At 40.5% G+C, this 14691-nt stretch overlaps 1 protein-coding gene across 2 annotated transcripts in view; it reads left to right on the top strand.

Moving 5' to 3' along the window:
• vps72a (vacuolar protein sorting 72 homolog a) overlaps positions 1 to 11019 on the top strand; it is a 31677-nt gene extending 20658 nt beyond the window's left edge. For both annotated transcript variants that reach the window (XM_029657934.2, XM_029657933.2), the window contains exons 5-6: positions 392 to 536; positions 10345 to 11019. In XM_029657934.2, coding sequence (XP_029513794.1) covers positions 392 to 536; positions 10345 to 10738 — 539 coding nt within the window. In that variant the 3' untranslated portion in view covers positions 10739 to 11019. The remainder of the gene's footprint in view (positions 1 to 391; positions 537 to 10344) is intronic.
• The last annotated feature ends 3672 nt before the right edge of the window (positions 11020 to 14691 follow it).

The following is a 14691-nucleotide window of genomic DNA, read 5'->3' as shown; positions in this document are numbered from 1 at the left end:
TACAGACACATAGTGGCACTTGAATATACAAGTTAACAGCTCATGTTACCTGAATGGATTGCAATGGGTTCCTATTAATCCCTATTACATGGGTTGATATTAATGAAGTTGGTGGGAAATAAACTGTCTAAACTCTATTTAGAATGGAGGTTTAAGGACAAAAACAGGGAAGGAAAAATGGATGTCGCTCAGAATGAGACGGGGCGGAGATTTGTCCATGCACAAAGCCGTTTTATGGGTCTCTTGCCCATCCAGAATAATTGACAGAAAAAATACCTAGCGCTAAAAGATATGACACATGGCAGTGCATACTGAACAATGTGAGAAAATATGTCCAGAACTTGGCCAGGGTCGTGTTAATTGACCATTTCTGTATGTTCTTATTTTAAAGAGAACTACGAACGTCTTGAGGCTGACAAGAAAAAACAGGTCCATAAGAAGCGGCGATTTGAGGGCCCCACCATCCGCTACCACTCTGTCCTCATGCCCCTGGTGCCTCACTCCATCTTAAAAGAAGAAAATGTAGATGTGGAAGGGTAAGGAGACGCATATTTAGGTGGAAGAGTTTTGTTTTGCTGAAAAAAATTGCTACATCTGCATTGAGTTTCAGAATTTTTTACAAGAATGTAGCAATGCTATTGGAAACAGTTTGTTAAAAGCCTTCTAGTATCTGGATAAATGCAGGGCCGGCAGCAAAATGAATCAGTTGGACAGGCATTTGATATCCATAGATGGCACGTTTTTTTCAAGGCACGGTTTTTTCAAGGGTGTTGTCCAAAAGACAGGCAGTCATTGTCATGTGGTTAATCATAAAAATCAGAATAGAAAATTATAAGACTAAGGCGAGAGCACCAGCCTCTGCCATATGGACACATTGATAGCCTACACTGTGATCCATTGGCGGCTAAAGAAATGAGCACATGGAACTCAGAGAAAGCCAATGCAGCAGTCTTCAACTAAATAAAATACATATGCCTAAAGCCGACAAATAAAAACACAACCTGATGAAAATGTTCCAATACCAACATGTTTCAAGCAGACCACCATAGTCCCTGTGCCCAAGAATGCTAAGGTAACCTTCCAAATGACTACCGGCCCGTGCACGTCTGTAGCCATGAAGTGCTTTGAAAGGCTGGTCATGGCTCACATCAACACCATCATCCCAGAAGGAACACCTACGTGAGAAAGTTGTTCATTGACTACAGCTCAGGTTTCAACACCATAGTGCCCTCAAAGCTCATCACTAAGCTAATAACCCTGGGACTAAACACTTCCCTTTGCAAATGGATCCTGGACTTCCTGACAGGCCTCCCCCAGGTGGTAAGGGTAGGTAACAACTCGCTGATCCTCAACACGGGGGCATGTGCTCAGTCCCCTCCTGTACGCTCTGTTCACCCATGACTGCATGGCCAAGCACGATTCCAACACCATCATTAAGTTTGTCGACGATCACCGACAACAATGAGACAGCCTATAGTGAAGAGGTCAGAGACCTGGCCGTGTGGTGCCAGGTAAAATAGATGGTGTCATGAGGAAGGAAAATTATGTGGATTGTGAGCGTACCAAGTAATTAGGCGTCACTCTAAAGCGGGAAGGTGGAATAAACGAGTCAGGAAAAAGGTTTTTCTGATTGAACACGGTTCTCTATTGAGAGTATTTTGTCAACAAAAACATTCAAACATAATCAATGAAAAATCTTCCAAGGAAAAACACACATCTTCTTCTCCAGATGAAACAAGAACACAATAGGATAATCTTTAAACTACAACAAACATAAATCACGGTTTTGTCACCGTCTTAGTGGTTCTTTCAGCACAGCTTCTCTCTCTCGGTGGCCATCTTCCAGAGATAGTTTCCCCTCTCTCTTCTGGTTCCATTCTCTCTTTTATAGGGGAAGGAGAGTATCTCATTAGTACCGTCAGCTGTGCTTAATTGACTCTGGTTACCTTGTCTCCCAGGCTCTGTTGGGCAACTATCCATGAGCCCAGCCTGCCCTCTAGTGGTCCGTCCACAGGATATATTGAAGCAATAATGTTCATAATATAAAACACACAGAAATACAAGCCTTAGGTCATTAATATGGTTAAATCCGGAAACTATCATTTCGAATACAAAACGTTTATTCTTTCAGTGAAATACGGAATCGTTCCGTATTTTATCGAACGGGTGGCAACCTTAAGTCTAGTGCTGTTAGATGTCAGAATTATGTCAAATTCTGGCAAATTAATTACGGTCTTTGTTAGGAAGAAATGGTCTTCACACAGTTCGCAACGAGCCAGGCGGCCCCAACTGCTGCATATACCCTGACTCTGCTTGCACTGAACGCAAGAGAAGCGACACAATTTCCCTAGTTAATATTGCCTGCAAACACTATCTTAACTAAATATGCAGGTTTAAAAAATATACTTGTGTATTGATTTTAAGAAAAGCATTGATGTTCATGGTTAAGTTCATTGGTGCAACGATTGTGCTTTTTTCGCGAATGCACTTTGTTAAATCATCACCAGTTGGCGAAGTAGGCTGTGATTCGATGATAAATTAACAGGCACCGCATTTATTATATGCAACGCAGGAGCTAGGTATACTAGTAATATCAACCATGTGTAGTTAACTAGTGATTATGTTAAGATTGTTGTTTTTTTATATGATAAGTTTAATGCTAGCTAGCACCTTAACTTTGGCTCCTTGCTGCACTCTGGTAACAGCTGGTCAGCCTGCCACGCAGTCTCTTCATAGATTGTAACGTAATCGGCATCCAAAAATGACCGATTTAAAACATGAAATCGTCCCTAATTAATCAGCCATGCCGATTAATCGGTCGACCTCCTTGTTTCCACTGGATATATGGGATCATCAGATCTTTATACATTTCTCTTTTACATCGAGGCCGGGGGAGAGTTGTAACATTTTTCAAGTACTGCGACTAACCATTATTATTCTCAAAGGATGTAAAAACAAAAAACCAGACTGGCTCAGTTTATTAGTGGTGGACTTTGAGTTAAGTCAGAGATCAGGCATCCCAAATGGGCACTTTTCTACATATGCACACAGCAGGCCAGGTAGACCTACTTCTATGCGTACACAGGCACATGCGCTCCCTCTATGATTCTAGAGAACAGGATTAACGGTACATTTACTAGGCCTACTTGTGACATGATAAATATACAAACAGCAAACAATTCACACAATGAATGAGCAGGAATTGGCGGCAGACAGCTGAGCGCTTTCTGGAGAGCTGAGTGCACGTATTCTGGAGAAAGACGTGCCATATCTTCGCCACACACCCCTCCCCTTGTTGCAACATTTTAAATTATACTCAAGACACATTATCTTCACACACATTTTAGATGCTTTTCACTGACAGCTGCAACTCAATCAGCTAGGACTATTGCCACACGCTGCCCAAATTGAGGGCTTCCCAAATAGGCATAGACCTAAGCACTTGTGATTTTAAACAATCCACTGCTATCTTTTTTTCTTCAAAACAATGATCCTCTTTGGCTAAGTCATGCTCCCTGGTGAAGTATTTTGAAGTATTTTATTTACATGGGTAATTATATAGTTTTGGCAAAACATCAATTTACTTTAGTGGAAGCCAGCATCTGAACTGTGCAATCGATTTCTTTCCAATTCGTAAGAAAAAAACCCCACACATCTGAATATAATGACGAGATGCTCATGTGTCCGTCCAAACAAGGAGAGTCATTGTCCCAAAGGCGGGAAGGTAGGCTTCAAGTTTAGGTCTGCATAATATGTCAATATAACCACTTTGGGCTTATTCTATACAGATTTTGGCGAGAGTGAGCACTCTCGCTTCGCCTCTTCCTCTCTGCTGAAACTATCACCTGAGAGAGCATCCGAGCGAGCCAATCAGCGCCCCTCTGTCTTACTATATGTAGCCCATGTAAATGATCCTGTCTGGCCAGAAATGGTATGACATGCCATACTCTTATTGTCCAGACAGCATCAGATACATGGTTTACACGTACTGAGACAGAGGGGTGCATGCGGTACCTGTAAAACAAATCAACTCAATTATTTGGTTGACATTACTTAATGGTGATTTCGCATAAACATTATTTTTTACCCCTTTTTCTCCCCAATTTGGTGGTATCCAATTGTTTTTAGTAAGCTACTATATTGTCTCATCGCTACAACTCCCGTACGGGCTCCGGAGAGACTAAGGTTGAAAGTCATGCGTCCTCTGATACACAACCCAACCAAGCCGCACTACTTCTTAACACAGCGCACATCCAACCCGGAAGCCAGCCGCACCAATGTGTCGGAGGAAACACCGTTCACCTGGCAACCTTGGTTAGCGTGCACTGCGCCCAGCCCGCCACAGGAGTCGCTGGTGTGCGATGAGACAAGGATATCCCTACCGGCCAAACCCTCCCTAACCCGGATGACTCTAGGCCAATTGTGTGTCGCCCCACGGACCTCCCGGTCATGGCCGGTTACGACAGAGCCTGGGCACGAACCCAGGGTCTCTGGTGGCACTGCAGTACAGCGCCCTTAACCACTGCGCCACCCAGGAGGCCTTGGCAAAAACATTTAACCAGGCATTTGATAGGGCTGGTTGCGGTGACCGTATTGCCGCCACACATGAGTCATGACTGCAGTGAAATTCTACGTGACCGCTGAGTCACGGTAATCTCTTATACACTCTAGACGTGTTAGTAGTACCCAACTCACTATTGATCATCAGGTCACTAATGGCCTGGCACTCAGGGCTCTATTGTCCTTCTAACCACTCTGACATCAGTGCAAATGCAATCAAAAATCGCCTCGAACACTTATCAAAATAGTATGTGCTTTTGAAACTCACCTCATTGTGATTAATCAATTTGAAGAAAGAAGTTCAACATCAGGTTGTGGAAAACATGGTCGTTGTGGATGTTTCAAAACCTAACCCAACGACATGGACAGTGCTTTCTAAGGTGATGATTAATTGTGCACAATCTATGCACACGCATAGATATATATATATATATATATATATATATATATGTGCGTGTGCATAGATTGTAGATGTATGACATATATATATATATATATATAGACATAGACCTATATAAAAAAATATTTAAAAATTGTGCCATTAGACAATACAGATCTAAGATATCTTTGGTACATAATTGGTCTAGTCTAAATTAAACAAATTCAAAGTTAGCCTACAATTATATGAATTTGGTTTTGAATAGCTTGTAATTGGGCTTTTTTAATATTTTCATAATAGGCTGACACATTACCTTTAGCTAAAGGTAATATCACCACTGTGCATTTCAATCTCTCCTTTTCATTCCTTTCTCCAGTGCGCAGAGAGAGGGGCTGTTTGGGCTGAGATCCCGCTGAGATCCCGCTAACGGGATCAATATGACAACAGCCAGGGAAAGTGCATGGCGCCAAATTCAAAACAACAGAAATCCCATAATTAAAAGTCCTCAAACATACAAGTATTTTACACCATTTTAAAGATGCACTTCTTCTTAATCCCACCACAGTGTCCGATTTCAAAAAGGCTTTACAGCGAAAGCAAACCAAACGATTGTTTGGTCAGAGCCAAGTCACATTTTTTTTCCAGCCAAAGAGAGGAGTCACAAAAAGCAGAAATATAGATCAAATTAATCATTAACCTTTGATCTTCATCAGATGACACTCATAGGACTTCATGTTACACAATACATGTATGTTTTGTTCGATAACGTTCATATTTATATAAAAAAATCTGTTTACATTGGCGCATTACGTTCAGTAGTTCCAAAACAGCCACATCAGTTTACAGAAATACTCATAATAAACATTGATAAAAAAAACAACTATTATGCACGGAATTATAGATACACTTCTCCTTAACTTGTTATGGCTGCAATCCCAATATCGGGATAAGTGTCATCAACAACCGCTGAATAGCATAGCGCTACATACAATAAATATTTATATTCACGAAATCACAAGTGCAATATAGGAAAACACAGCTCAGCCTTTTGTTAATCCACCTGTCGTGTCAGATTTTGAAATTATGCTTTACAGCGAAAGCAATCCAAGCGTTTGTAAGTTTATCAATCGCACAATAAAACGATAAGTACACTTAGCATCAGGTAGCTTGGTCACAAATCAGAAAAGCAATCAAGTAAATCGTTTACCTCTGATCTTTGGATGTTTTCACTCACGAGACTCAGGTTGTTTTTAAAATATATAATCGATAATATATGAACCGCAAATGTCTTTCACAGTAGGAGAGGGGAAAACAATGGCTGTCCAAATTCTGTTGCGTGAGCAAAACTCGTGACCACTTGACGCAACGTTATCGTTCTGGCTAATTTTTCAAAATAAAAGCCTGAAACTATGTCTGAAGACTGTTGGCACCTTGAGGAAGCGATAGGAAAATGAATCTGGTTCATATCCCTTTAAATGGAGCAAAGGGAGGCTATGGAACATGGAGTTTTCAAAATAGAAATCACTTCCTGTTTTGATTTTCCTCAGGGTTTCGCCTGCAATATCAGTTCTGTTATACTCACAGACAATATTTTGACAGTTTTGGAAACTTTAGAGTTTTCTATCCAATACTAATAATAATATGCGTATATTAGCAACTGAGACTGAGGAGCTGGCCGTTTACAATGGGCACCTTTTCATCCAAGCTACTCAATACTGCCCCTGCAGCCTTAAAAACTTAATACAACCGCTGTGTCAGATTTTTTTTTTTTTACTTTGCGGAAAAAGCACCTTGCTATAATTTGAGTACGGCGCTCAGAGACCAAAACAACCCAAACAGATATCCGCCATGTTGTGTAGTCAACAGAAGTCAGAAATAGCATTATAAATATTCACTTACCTTTGATGATCTTGATCAGAATGCACTCCCAGGAATCCCAGTCCCACAATAAATGTTTGTTTTGTTCGATAATGTCCATTTATGTCCAAATACCTCCTTTTTGTTTGCGCGTTCAGCCCAGTAATCCAAATTCATGACGCGTGATCACTAGGAGCAGACAAAGTCCGTAGAAACATGTGAAACGATGTATAGACTCAATCTTTAGGATGTTTTAACATAAATCTACAATAATGTTCCAACCGGAGAATTCCTTTGTCTTCAGAAATACAATGGAACTCAAGCTAACTCTCATGTGAACGTGCGTCACCAGCTCGTGGCTCTCTGGCAGACCTGACTCATTCCCCTCTCATTCACCCCCACTTCACAGTAGAAGCATCAAACAAGGTTCTGAAGACCGTTGACATCTAGTGGAAGCCTTAGGAAATGGAGACACTAGACACTGTGTATTCGATAGGCCAAGAGTTGAAAAACTACAGAACTCAGATTTCCCACTTCCTGGTTGGATTTTTTTCTCAGGTTTTTGCCTGCCATATGAGTTCTATTATACTCACAGACATCATTCAAACATTTTATAAACTTCAGATAGTTTTCTATCCAAATCTACTAATATGCATATATTAGCAACTGGTCCAGAGTTGCAGACAGTTTACTCTGGGCACCTTATTCATCCAAGCTACTCAATACTGCCCCCAGCCCAAAGAAGTTAATGGAATATGTTTCCTTGTGAAAACATCTTACTATCGATGTTCCCGAACAGCTTTCACTTGGTTTCCCAAATCAAGCACATGGTAGTGTTAGGAACAGGGTTGGAGAGCCCATGGCATACAGAGTCTGGGCGGAATATCACCTGTTTCACCGAGAAATAACCAAAGTAGCTTACCCAACATGAGTGAAACGAACCAGCAGGAGAGTGGCCTCCATTCGCTATTTGAGTGCATACAGATTACATGCATGTTTTTCTCTTTCCCCTCTTCCTGCCCATTTGATAATGGGCCATTCTAAATCGAAACTAATTGTATTTATTAGTAAAGACTAGATGAAATTGAGTCTGGTCTGATGGGTGAAAATATGATCACTTGATGAAAGAACAGCTTGCAGCCTGAGGGAAGGAACAGAACGCAAGCTTTTTTTTGCAACTTTCTCAAACGATCAATAGCCTATAGTCGCTATTTGAGTGCATACAGATTACATGCATGTTTTTCTCTTTCCCCTCTTCCTGCCCATTTGATAATGGGCCATTCTAAATCGAAACTAATTGTATTTATTAGTAAAGACTAGATGAAATTGAGTCTGGTCTGATGGGTGAAAATATGATCACTTGATGAAAGAACAGCTTGCAGCCTGAGGGAAGGAACAGAACGCAAGCTTTTTTTTGCAACTTTCTCAAACGATCAATAGCCTATAGTCGCATCAACCAGCCCATATCTTTTGATTTCTAAGGCATCTATGATTTGTTTCATTCTCAACTAAAGTTGCCAAATAACTATAAATCTAGCATATAGGACCTGTTTCAAATTATCACCTTTACGCTCAACATAGCCACTTCAAATGGGCCTTCTCGAGCCAGAATGGGAAAAATATCCCATTTTATTCAGCAAAATTTAATTATATTCTTCTTATTGTAAAATCATATAATATTAAATAATTGCACAGGACTTATTATCTTGTCAGCTTGAAGAACAAGCCTACAGCCTATGGCATGGCAGATAACATATGGTAGGCCAACTATTCTGTTCTTCTGAAATGCATATCACGTTTCTTTAGACCTTCCTGAAATTAATACTGAATTTATTTGTGATGGTGTATTTTCAATTGATTTATGACTTGTATACGGCTTCTATGCATAGATGTGTTTATGTTCATTAACGGTCAATTACCGTGAGACCGGCAGTCTTTTACATGACAATAACCGTAATTTTATTACTGCCACAGCCCTAACTGCATACCTTATTTCCATTTGATTTTGGAACACCATATTTAGTATGAAAATCAACGTTGCTATCTTAAATCAAACAAACACTGGGGCGGCAGGAGGGGTAGCCTAGTGCATTGGACTTGTATCCGAAAGGTTGCAAGATCGAATCCCAGAGCAGACAAGGTAAAAATCTGTCATTCTGCCCCTGAACAAGGCAGTTAACCCACTGTTCCTAGGCCGTCATTGAAAATAAGAATTGGTTCTTAACTGACTAGTTAACTTCTCTAGGGTAGGGGGCAGCATTTGGAATTTTGCATGAAAAGAGTGCCTAAATTAAACTGCCTTCTCCTCAGGCCCAGAAGATAGGATATGCATATAACTGGTAGATTTGGATAGAAAACACTCAAGTTTCCAAAGCTGTTAAAATAGTGTGAGTATAACAGAACTGATTTGGCAGGTGAAAACCTGAGAAATCCATTCAGGAAGTATGATTTTATTTTGTTGTAGTTTTCTATTCAATGCCATTACAGTATCCATTGACTTAGGACTCAAATTGCAGTTCCTATGCCTTCCACTAGATGTCAACAATCTTTAGAAATTGTTTCAGGCTTGTATTCTGAAAAATTAGGGAGTAAGAGCAGTCTGAATGAGTGGACCCTGCTGTGTCACAGAGCTTTTTCATGCACGCGACCGAGAGTGCCTTTCTGGTTTATCTTTTATATTGACGACGTTATTGTCCGGTTGAAATATTATCGATTATTTAGGCTAAAAACAACCTGAGGATTGTTTATGAAGATCGTTTGAAATGTTTCTACGAACTTTACGGATACTATTTCGATTTATTTTGTCTGCCTGTTGTGACTGCGTTTGAGCCTGTGGATTACTGAAGAAAATGTGCGAACAAAGCGGAGGTTTTTGGATATAAAGATACTTTATCGAATAAAAGGAACATTTATTGAATACATCTCTTGAGTGCAACCATATGAGATCATCAAAGGTAAGTGATTAGTTTTATCTCTATTTCTTGACTTGTGTAACTCTTCTACTTGGCTGGTTACTGTTTGTAATGATTTGTCTGCTGGGCTATGTTCTCAAATAATTGTAAGGTATGCTTTCGCCGTGAAGCATTTTTTAAATCTGACCGTGGTTGGATTCACAAGAAGTTTATCTTTAAACCTATGTAAAATAGTTGCATCTTTTCTGAATTATTATGAGTATTTCTGTATTTGAATTTGGTGCTCTGCAATCTCACTGGATGTTGGCCCTAGAGTTTTTTTTTTTTTTTTAAACACGCAGACAGGATGCAGCAGCCGTCTTGCTGAAATCAAGTACTATTTGAATGTGAAATTAATATTGGATGCATTTTCTTTATAGTTTTTGTCTTTGTTATTTAAGCCCAAGTAGCTACTGTAGCCTAGGCTACTTGGCAATGGCCACAGTGTGGACCTGGAGTAGAGTACAGCATTGTTTACAATAAAGCTATTATTGCCCTTTGTCGGTAGTCTGTTTTATTACATATTTAACCTTTATTTAGCCAAGGAGTTTATGTACCACTAACTAAAGTGTTTGTTTGTATTTGTTTTTTTTAAAGGTTAGACCAGGACACACCGCTGCCTGTTGCTCCTGTGGCACCAAGTCCAATGCCTTCCCAGCAACCCTTGGGAGGTCTTTGCTCCCGCACTTACATCACCTTTAGCGACAAGGAGGCCTTTGAGGCTGCCTTCCCCCAGGCTGTGCGGACCGGCTCCCAGCCCCCCACCCAGGAAGTCTGTCCTGTCACCCACAAGGCTGCATTATACAGAGACCCAGTTACAGACATCCCCTATGCCAACACACGAGCCTTTCGCATTATTCGCGAAGCCTACCGCAAATATGTGGCAGCTCATGGATTCCCCAACTCTGCTGGGGGTTTCTCTGTGGTTGATGCCTCAGGTTCCAGGAGTACACGCCAGAAAATTGTCAAGCAGAGCACAGTTGCAAGGTAGAGGCTTATATTCTCTCATAAGTCTGTCTGTCCTTTTATTTAGAGCCCCTCATCTGTTCAAAGATTTAAATCTACAGTCTGGGATTCATCTTTCAGCGAAATGGCAACCCCAGTACTTGTTTTGGTGTACAGCTGAAGCATAGGGATATGGAAATTCTTGTTTGTAAACATTGGAGTAATAGAATTTACATTTAGGATAGAACGGGGCTTTCCAACCTTGTTCCTGGAGAGCTACTGTCCTGTAGGTATGTGAATAAAATTTTCAATAAATTTCCTTTAACATCCTGGGCCCTTTTTTGCCTGGAACTAAGTCGGTGCAAGTGTCAAATTTAAGTTGGTTTGCAATTTCGTCATGGAAAACAGGCGCACTGGCATTTTACAGACCTAACACCAGGTTTGGCAATTTACCTGTGGGACCAGTGGCAATATTTAAGACTCACAAAAAGCAGGTGTTAACGGTAACGCAGTTGATAATGGATGGATTGTGAGAAGCACAGCCGATCCAGTCATGACGCACAGTGCTCATGGAAGGAGAGCTGTGCCTTTTGTGCCGGTAAATCTCATATTTAGAAACGTAAATGAACACTCGGTTTCTTCTCCCCCCACCCCCATTTCATTTAACTTGATTAAAAACTAAGCACAACCTACCCTCTCCTTAATAGCAAATCTCATCAGTGTGTATTTTTATGCTGGCCATTAGCCAAGTAGCCTATGAATAAAGGAGTTTTAAATGGTCTACTGAAACTGCTTGGAAATATTTGAGGTTTTTGCCCTCATGCCTTTTCATTATTCAAAATTCACATAGCTGCATTTCACTTGCTCAAGTAGGCTATCATCCTCATTTTCAAAAAGTGCCGCTCATCTGATTACCAAAGACATGCTCCTTCAAACTATTCAGTCCTCCATATCAACTGCTGATTTCTTTTGAGCATCTACAATTTACAGTTGTCTTAGCCCCTATATCAGTGTGAATGCTATAGCCTATGTTTAACAATGCATTTCCATATTGAACAATGCTGTTAGAACTATGTGGACTGCAAACATGTTCAACATATTTAGCAAATATGGGGCAGACTAACATTCAAATTGGTCTTGATGACAACGCAATACATAAGACTGTAAATACACAACTTGAAGCAAACACATAGAGCGCCTTCTGAATGTATTCCCAACCCTTTACTTTTCAACATTTTGTTGTTACCGCCTGGATTTGAAATGGATTAGAGATTTTGTCACTGATCGACACACTACACCGTAATGTCAGTGGAATTGTGTTTGTAGAACATTTTACAAAATGAAAATCTGACATGTCTTTAGTCAATAAGTATTCAACCTCTTTGTTATGGGAAGCCTAAATAAGTTGAGGGGTAACAATGTGCTTAACAAGTCACATGAGTTGCATGGAGTAGTGAATTTCAAGCACAGATTCAACCACAAAGACCAGGGAGCTTTTTCAATTCCTCGGTAGATGTGTTTAAAAACAATTATATTAAAAGCAGACGGTGAATATCCCTTTGAGCATGGTGATGTTATTAATTAGGCTTTGGATGGTGTATCAATGCACCCAGTCACTACAAAGATACCGGTGTCCTTCCTAACTCAGTTGCCGGAGAGTTAAGAAGAGGGACCTCGGAAAACTACAATTGTCACAGAACAGCATAGTCAGCATGGCTGGCCCTTAAATGTACACGGAGAGCTAGCATTCATTCTATCCATGTAAATCTCTCGTGGCTCAAAGTGGAGGAGAGATTGTCATCACTACTTGTTTTTTGTAAGAAGTGTTGACATGCTGAATGTACAGAGCTGTCTGTTTAAACTACTAGCACACAGCTCAGACACCCATCCATACCCCACAAGACATGCCACCAGAGGTCTCTGAATAACAATCCCCAAGTCCAGAACAGACTATGGGAGGTGCACATGGAACTCTATTCCACATCAGGTAACTGATGCAAGCAGTAGAATCAAATTTAATAAAACACAAAATTATACCTTATAGAACAGCGAAGAGGCCCATGATAAGGGAAAGTGGGATACCTAGTCAGTTATACAACTGAATGCCTTCAACTGAAATGTGTCTTCTGCATTTAACCCAACCCCTCTGTATCGGAGAGGTGTTGGGGCTGCCATAATCGACATCCACGTCTTCAGCCCCCAGGGAACAGTGGGTTAACTCCCTTGCTCGGGGGCAGAACGACGGATTTGTACCTTGTCAGCTCGGTGATTCAATCCAGCAACCTTTCGGTTACTGGCCAACACCCTAACCACTAGGCTACCTGCTGCCCCACGCACTCTTTACACACACCTGGATTTTGTATTGTAGATATGTGGTGGTGGTCTAAGGGAACACACTGAATGTGTTGGGTATGATGTTATGAAATGGAATGCCATGTATTTTTAACTATATGTAACCGTCTTATGTTGCTGGACCCCAGGAAGAGTGCTAATGGGGATCCATAATAAATACAAGCCTGAGACCGGGTTTGGTCATTTGTAAGTCTAAATTCAATTAATGATGATCATAGGAAGTTTCTGCATGAGTGCTTTGTAGATCAACCCAAGAAAATGCTGCTTGCATTGCGTTTTTGCTACAAAACAATGGTGAGTTCTATAACCAGCACCAGTAATAAACCTAAGGGCACAATGGACAACAGCATCTAGTGGTTTAAGTGTTGATGCTGCTGCATGCATTTAGAAAATATCCTCATAATCTAACGTAGGCAAGTGACCTGGGGAATTTCCTTCCTTTTAACAAAAGTCAGACATGCTTTGTACCTGTAAAAGAAACCAACCTTGAACTTCTTCAGCTTTAGTGACATGTTTTTTTAAATGAGTGTCATCAAGCCAGATACAAAGATTTTTGTAGGATGGGACTCACTCAATTTGTGTGCTAGCCGAACTAGTCATTACTATTTAATTTAAATCTGTGTTACGGGACTTAGAAAACAGCATGCGTTCTCTTTGCATTTACCACTAACTTTAGATCCAATAGTGACCTCTGGAGTGCTTGAAAGTCAGACTTCGAATGTGAAAAGGCTTGTCCAATCAATGGAGCAATGGAATGCAACACTGTATCATCTGCATACAATTTACGAATTTTATTTTTACGTTATTACCTATGTCATTTATATAGATTGTAAACAGTAGTGGGCTGAGTATCGAACCTTGGGGCACCTTGTTATGTAACTCAAGGAACTCCTATTCGACCCCAACTACCTTGATGGCCTGAGTTATGTCATTTGAGTTAATTATGAAACCATCAGCAAACATCACTACCCAACCCTACAAAGAACCGAATGACATGGTTTACAGCAGTGTCACTCACTATTTTTTGTAAGGGGGTCACTTTGGGTTGAGACAATCATTCAGAGGGCCGCACAGAATTTTAATTTGTAATACTTTTTCTTCCAATATTATTAGTCGAGTGCAATAGAGCACATCACAAATATATACATCACAAATATATACATGCACACATTAAATAGGCTACATCATATGTATAAGACCCATATTAAGGGTTGCCTCAGTAGTTGGGTGGGTGAAAATGTCCCTTCTGCTCCTTGACTGAATTCATTCTAAATGTCTTGTTACTATCCTTGTGAGGCAGTCCAGGTGTGCATTGGTCAGTCTGTTTCTCTGTTTTTGTTTCACAATGTTCATTGTTGAAAATGTTGCTTCACAGGAATAAGTGCTGACAAAAAAAAATCACATTTTGCACACACTGCTTCAGAAGTGGATACTCTGTGTCTGACACAAGGCTTCAGAAATGGGTAACACCTGATCTTAGTTCACCTTGCAATGTGTCATTTGCCTGCAGCTCCACGCGCACGACTTGCTGCATCACGTTCTGTAAGTCACAGTCTTTGAGTTTAGTCACAAGTGCATCATGATGAATGATACAATGAAACGTAACTAATTCTGGAATATCCTCTTTCTCATCAGGCTTATGAGTCC

Source organism: Oncorhynchus nerka, linkage group LG4 (genome assembly GCF_034236695.1).
Source record: "Oncorhynchus nerka isolate Pitt River linkage group LG4, Oner_Uvic_2.0, whole genome shotgun sequence".
Lineage (NCBI taxonomy): Eukaryota > Metazoa > Chordata > Actinopteri > Salmoniformes > Salmonidae > Oncorhynchus > Oncorhynchus nerka.
The sequence above is the reverse complement of the archived record's forward strand: the minus strand, read 5'-3'. Positions and strand labels throughout refer to the sequence as shown.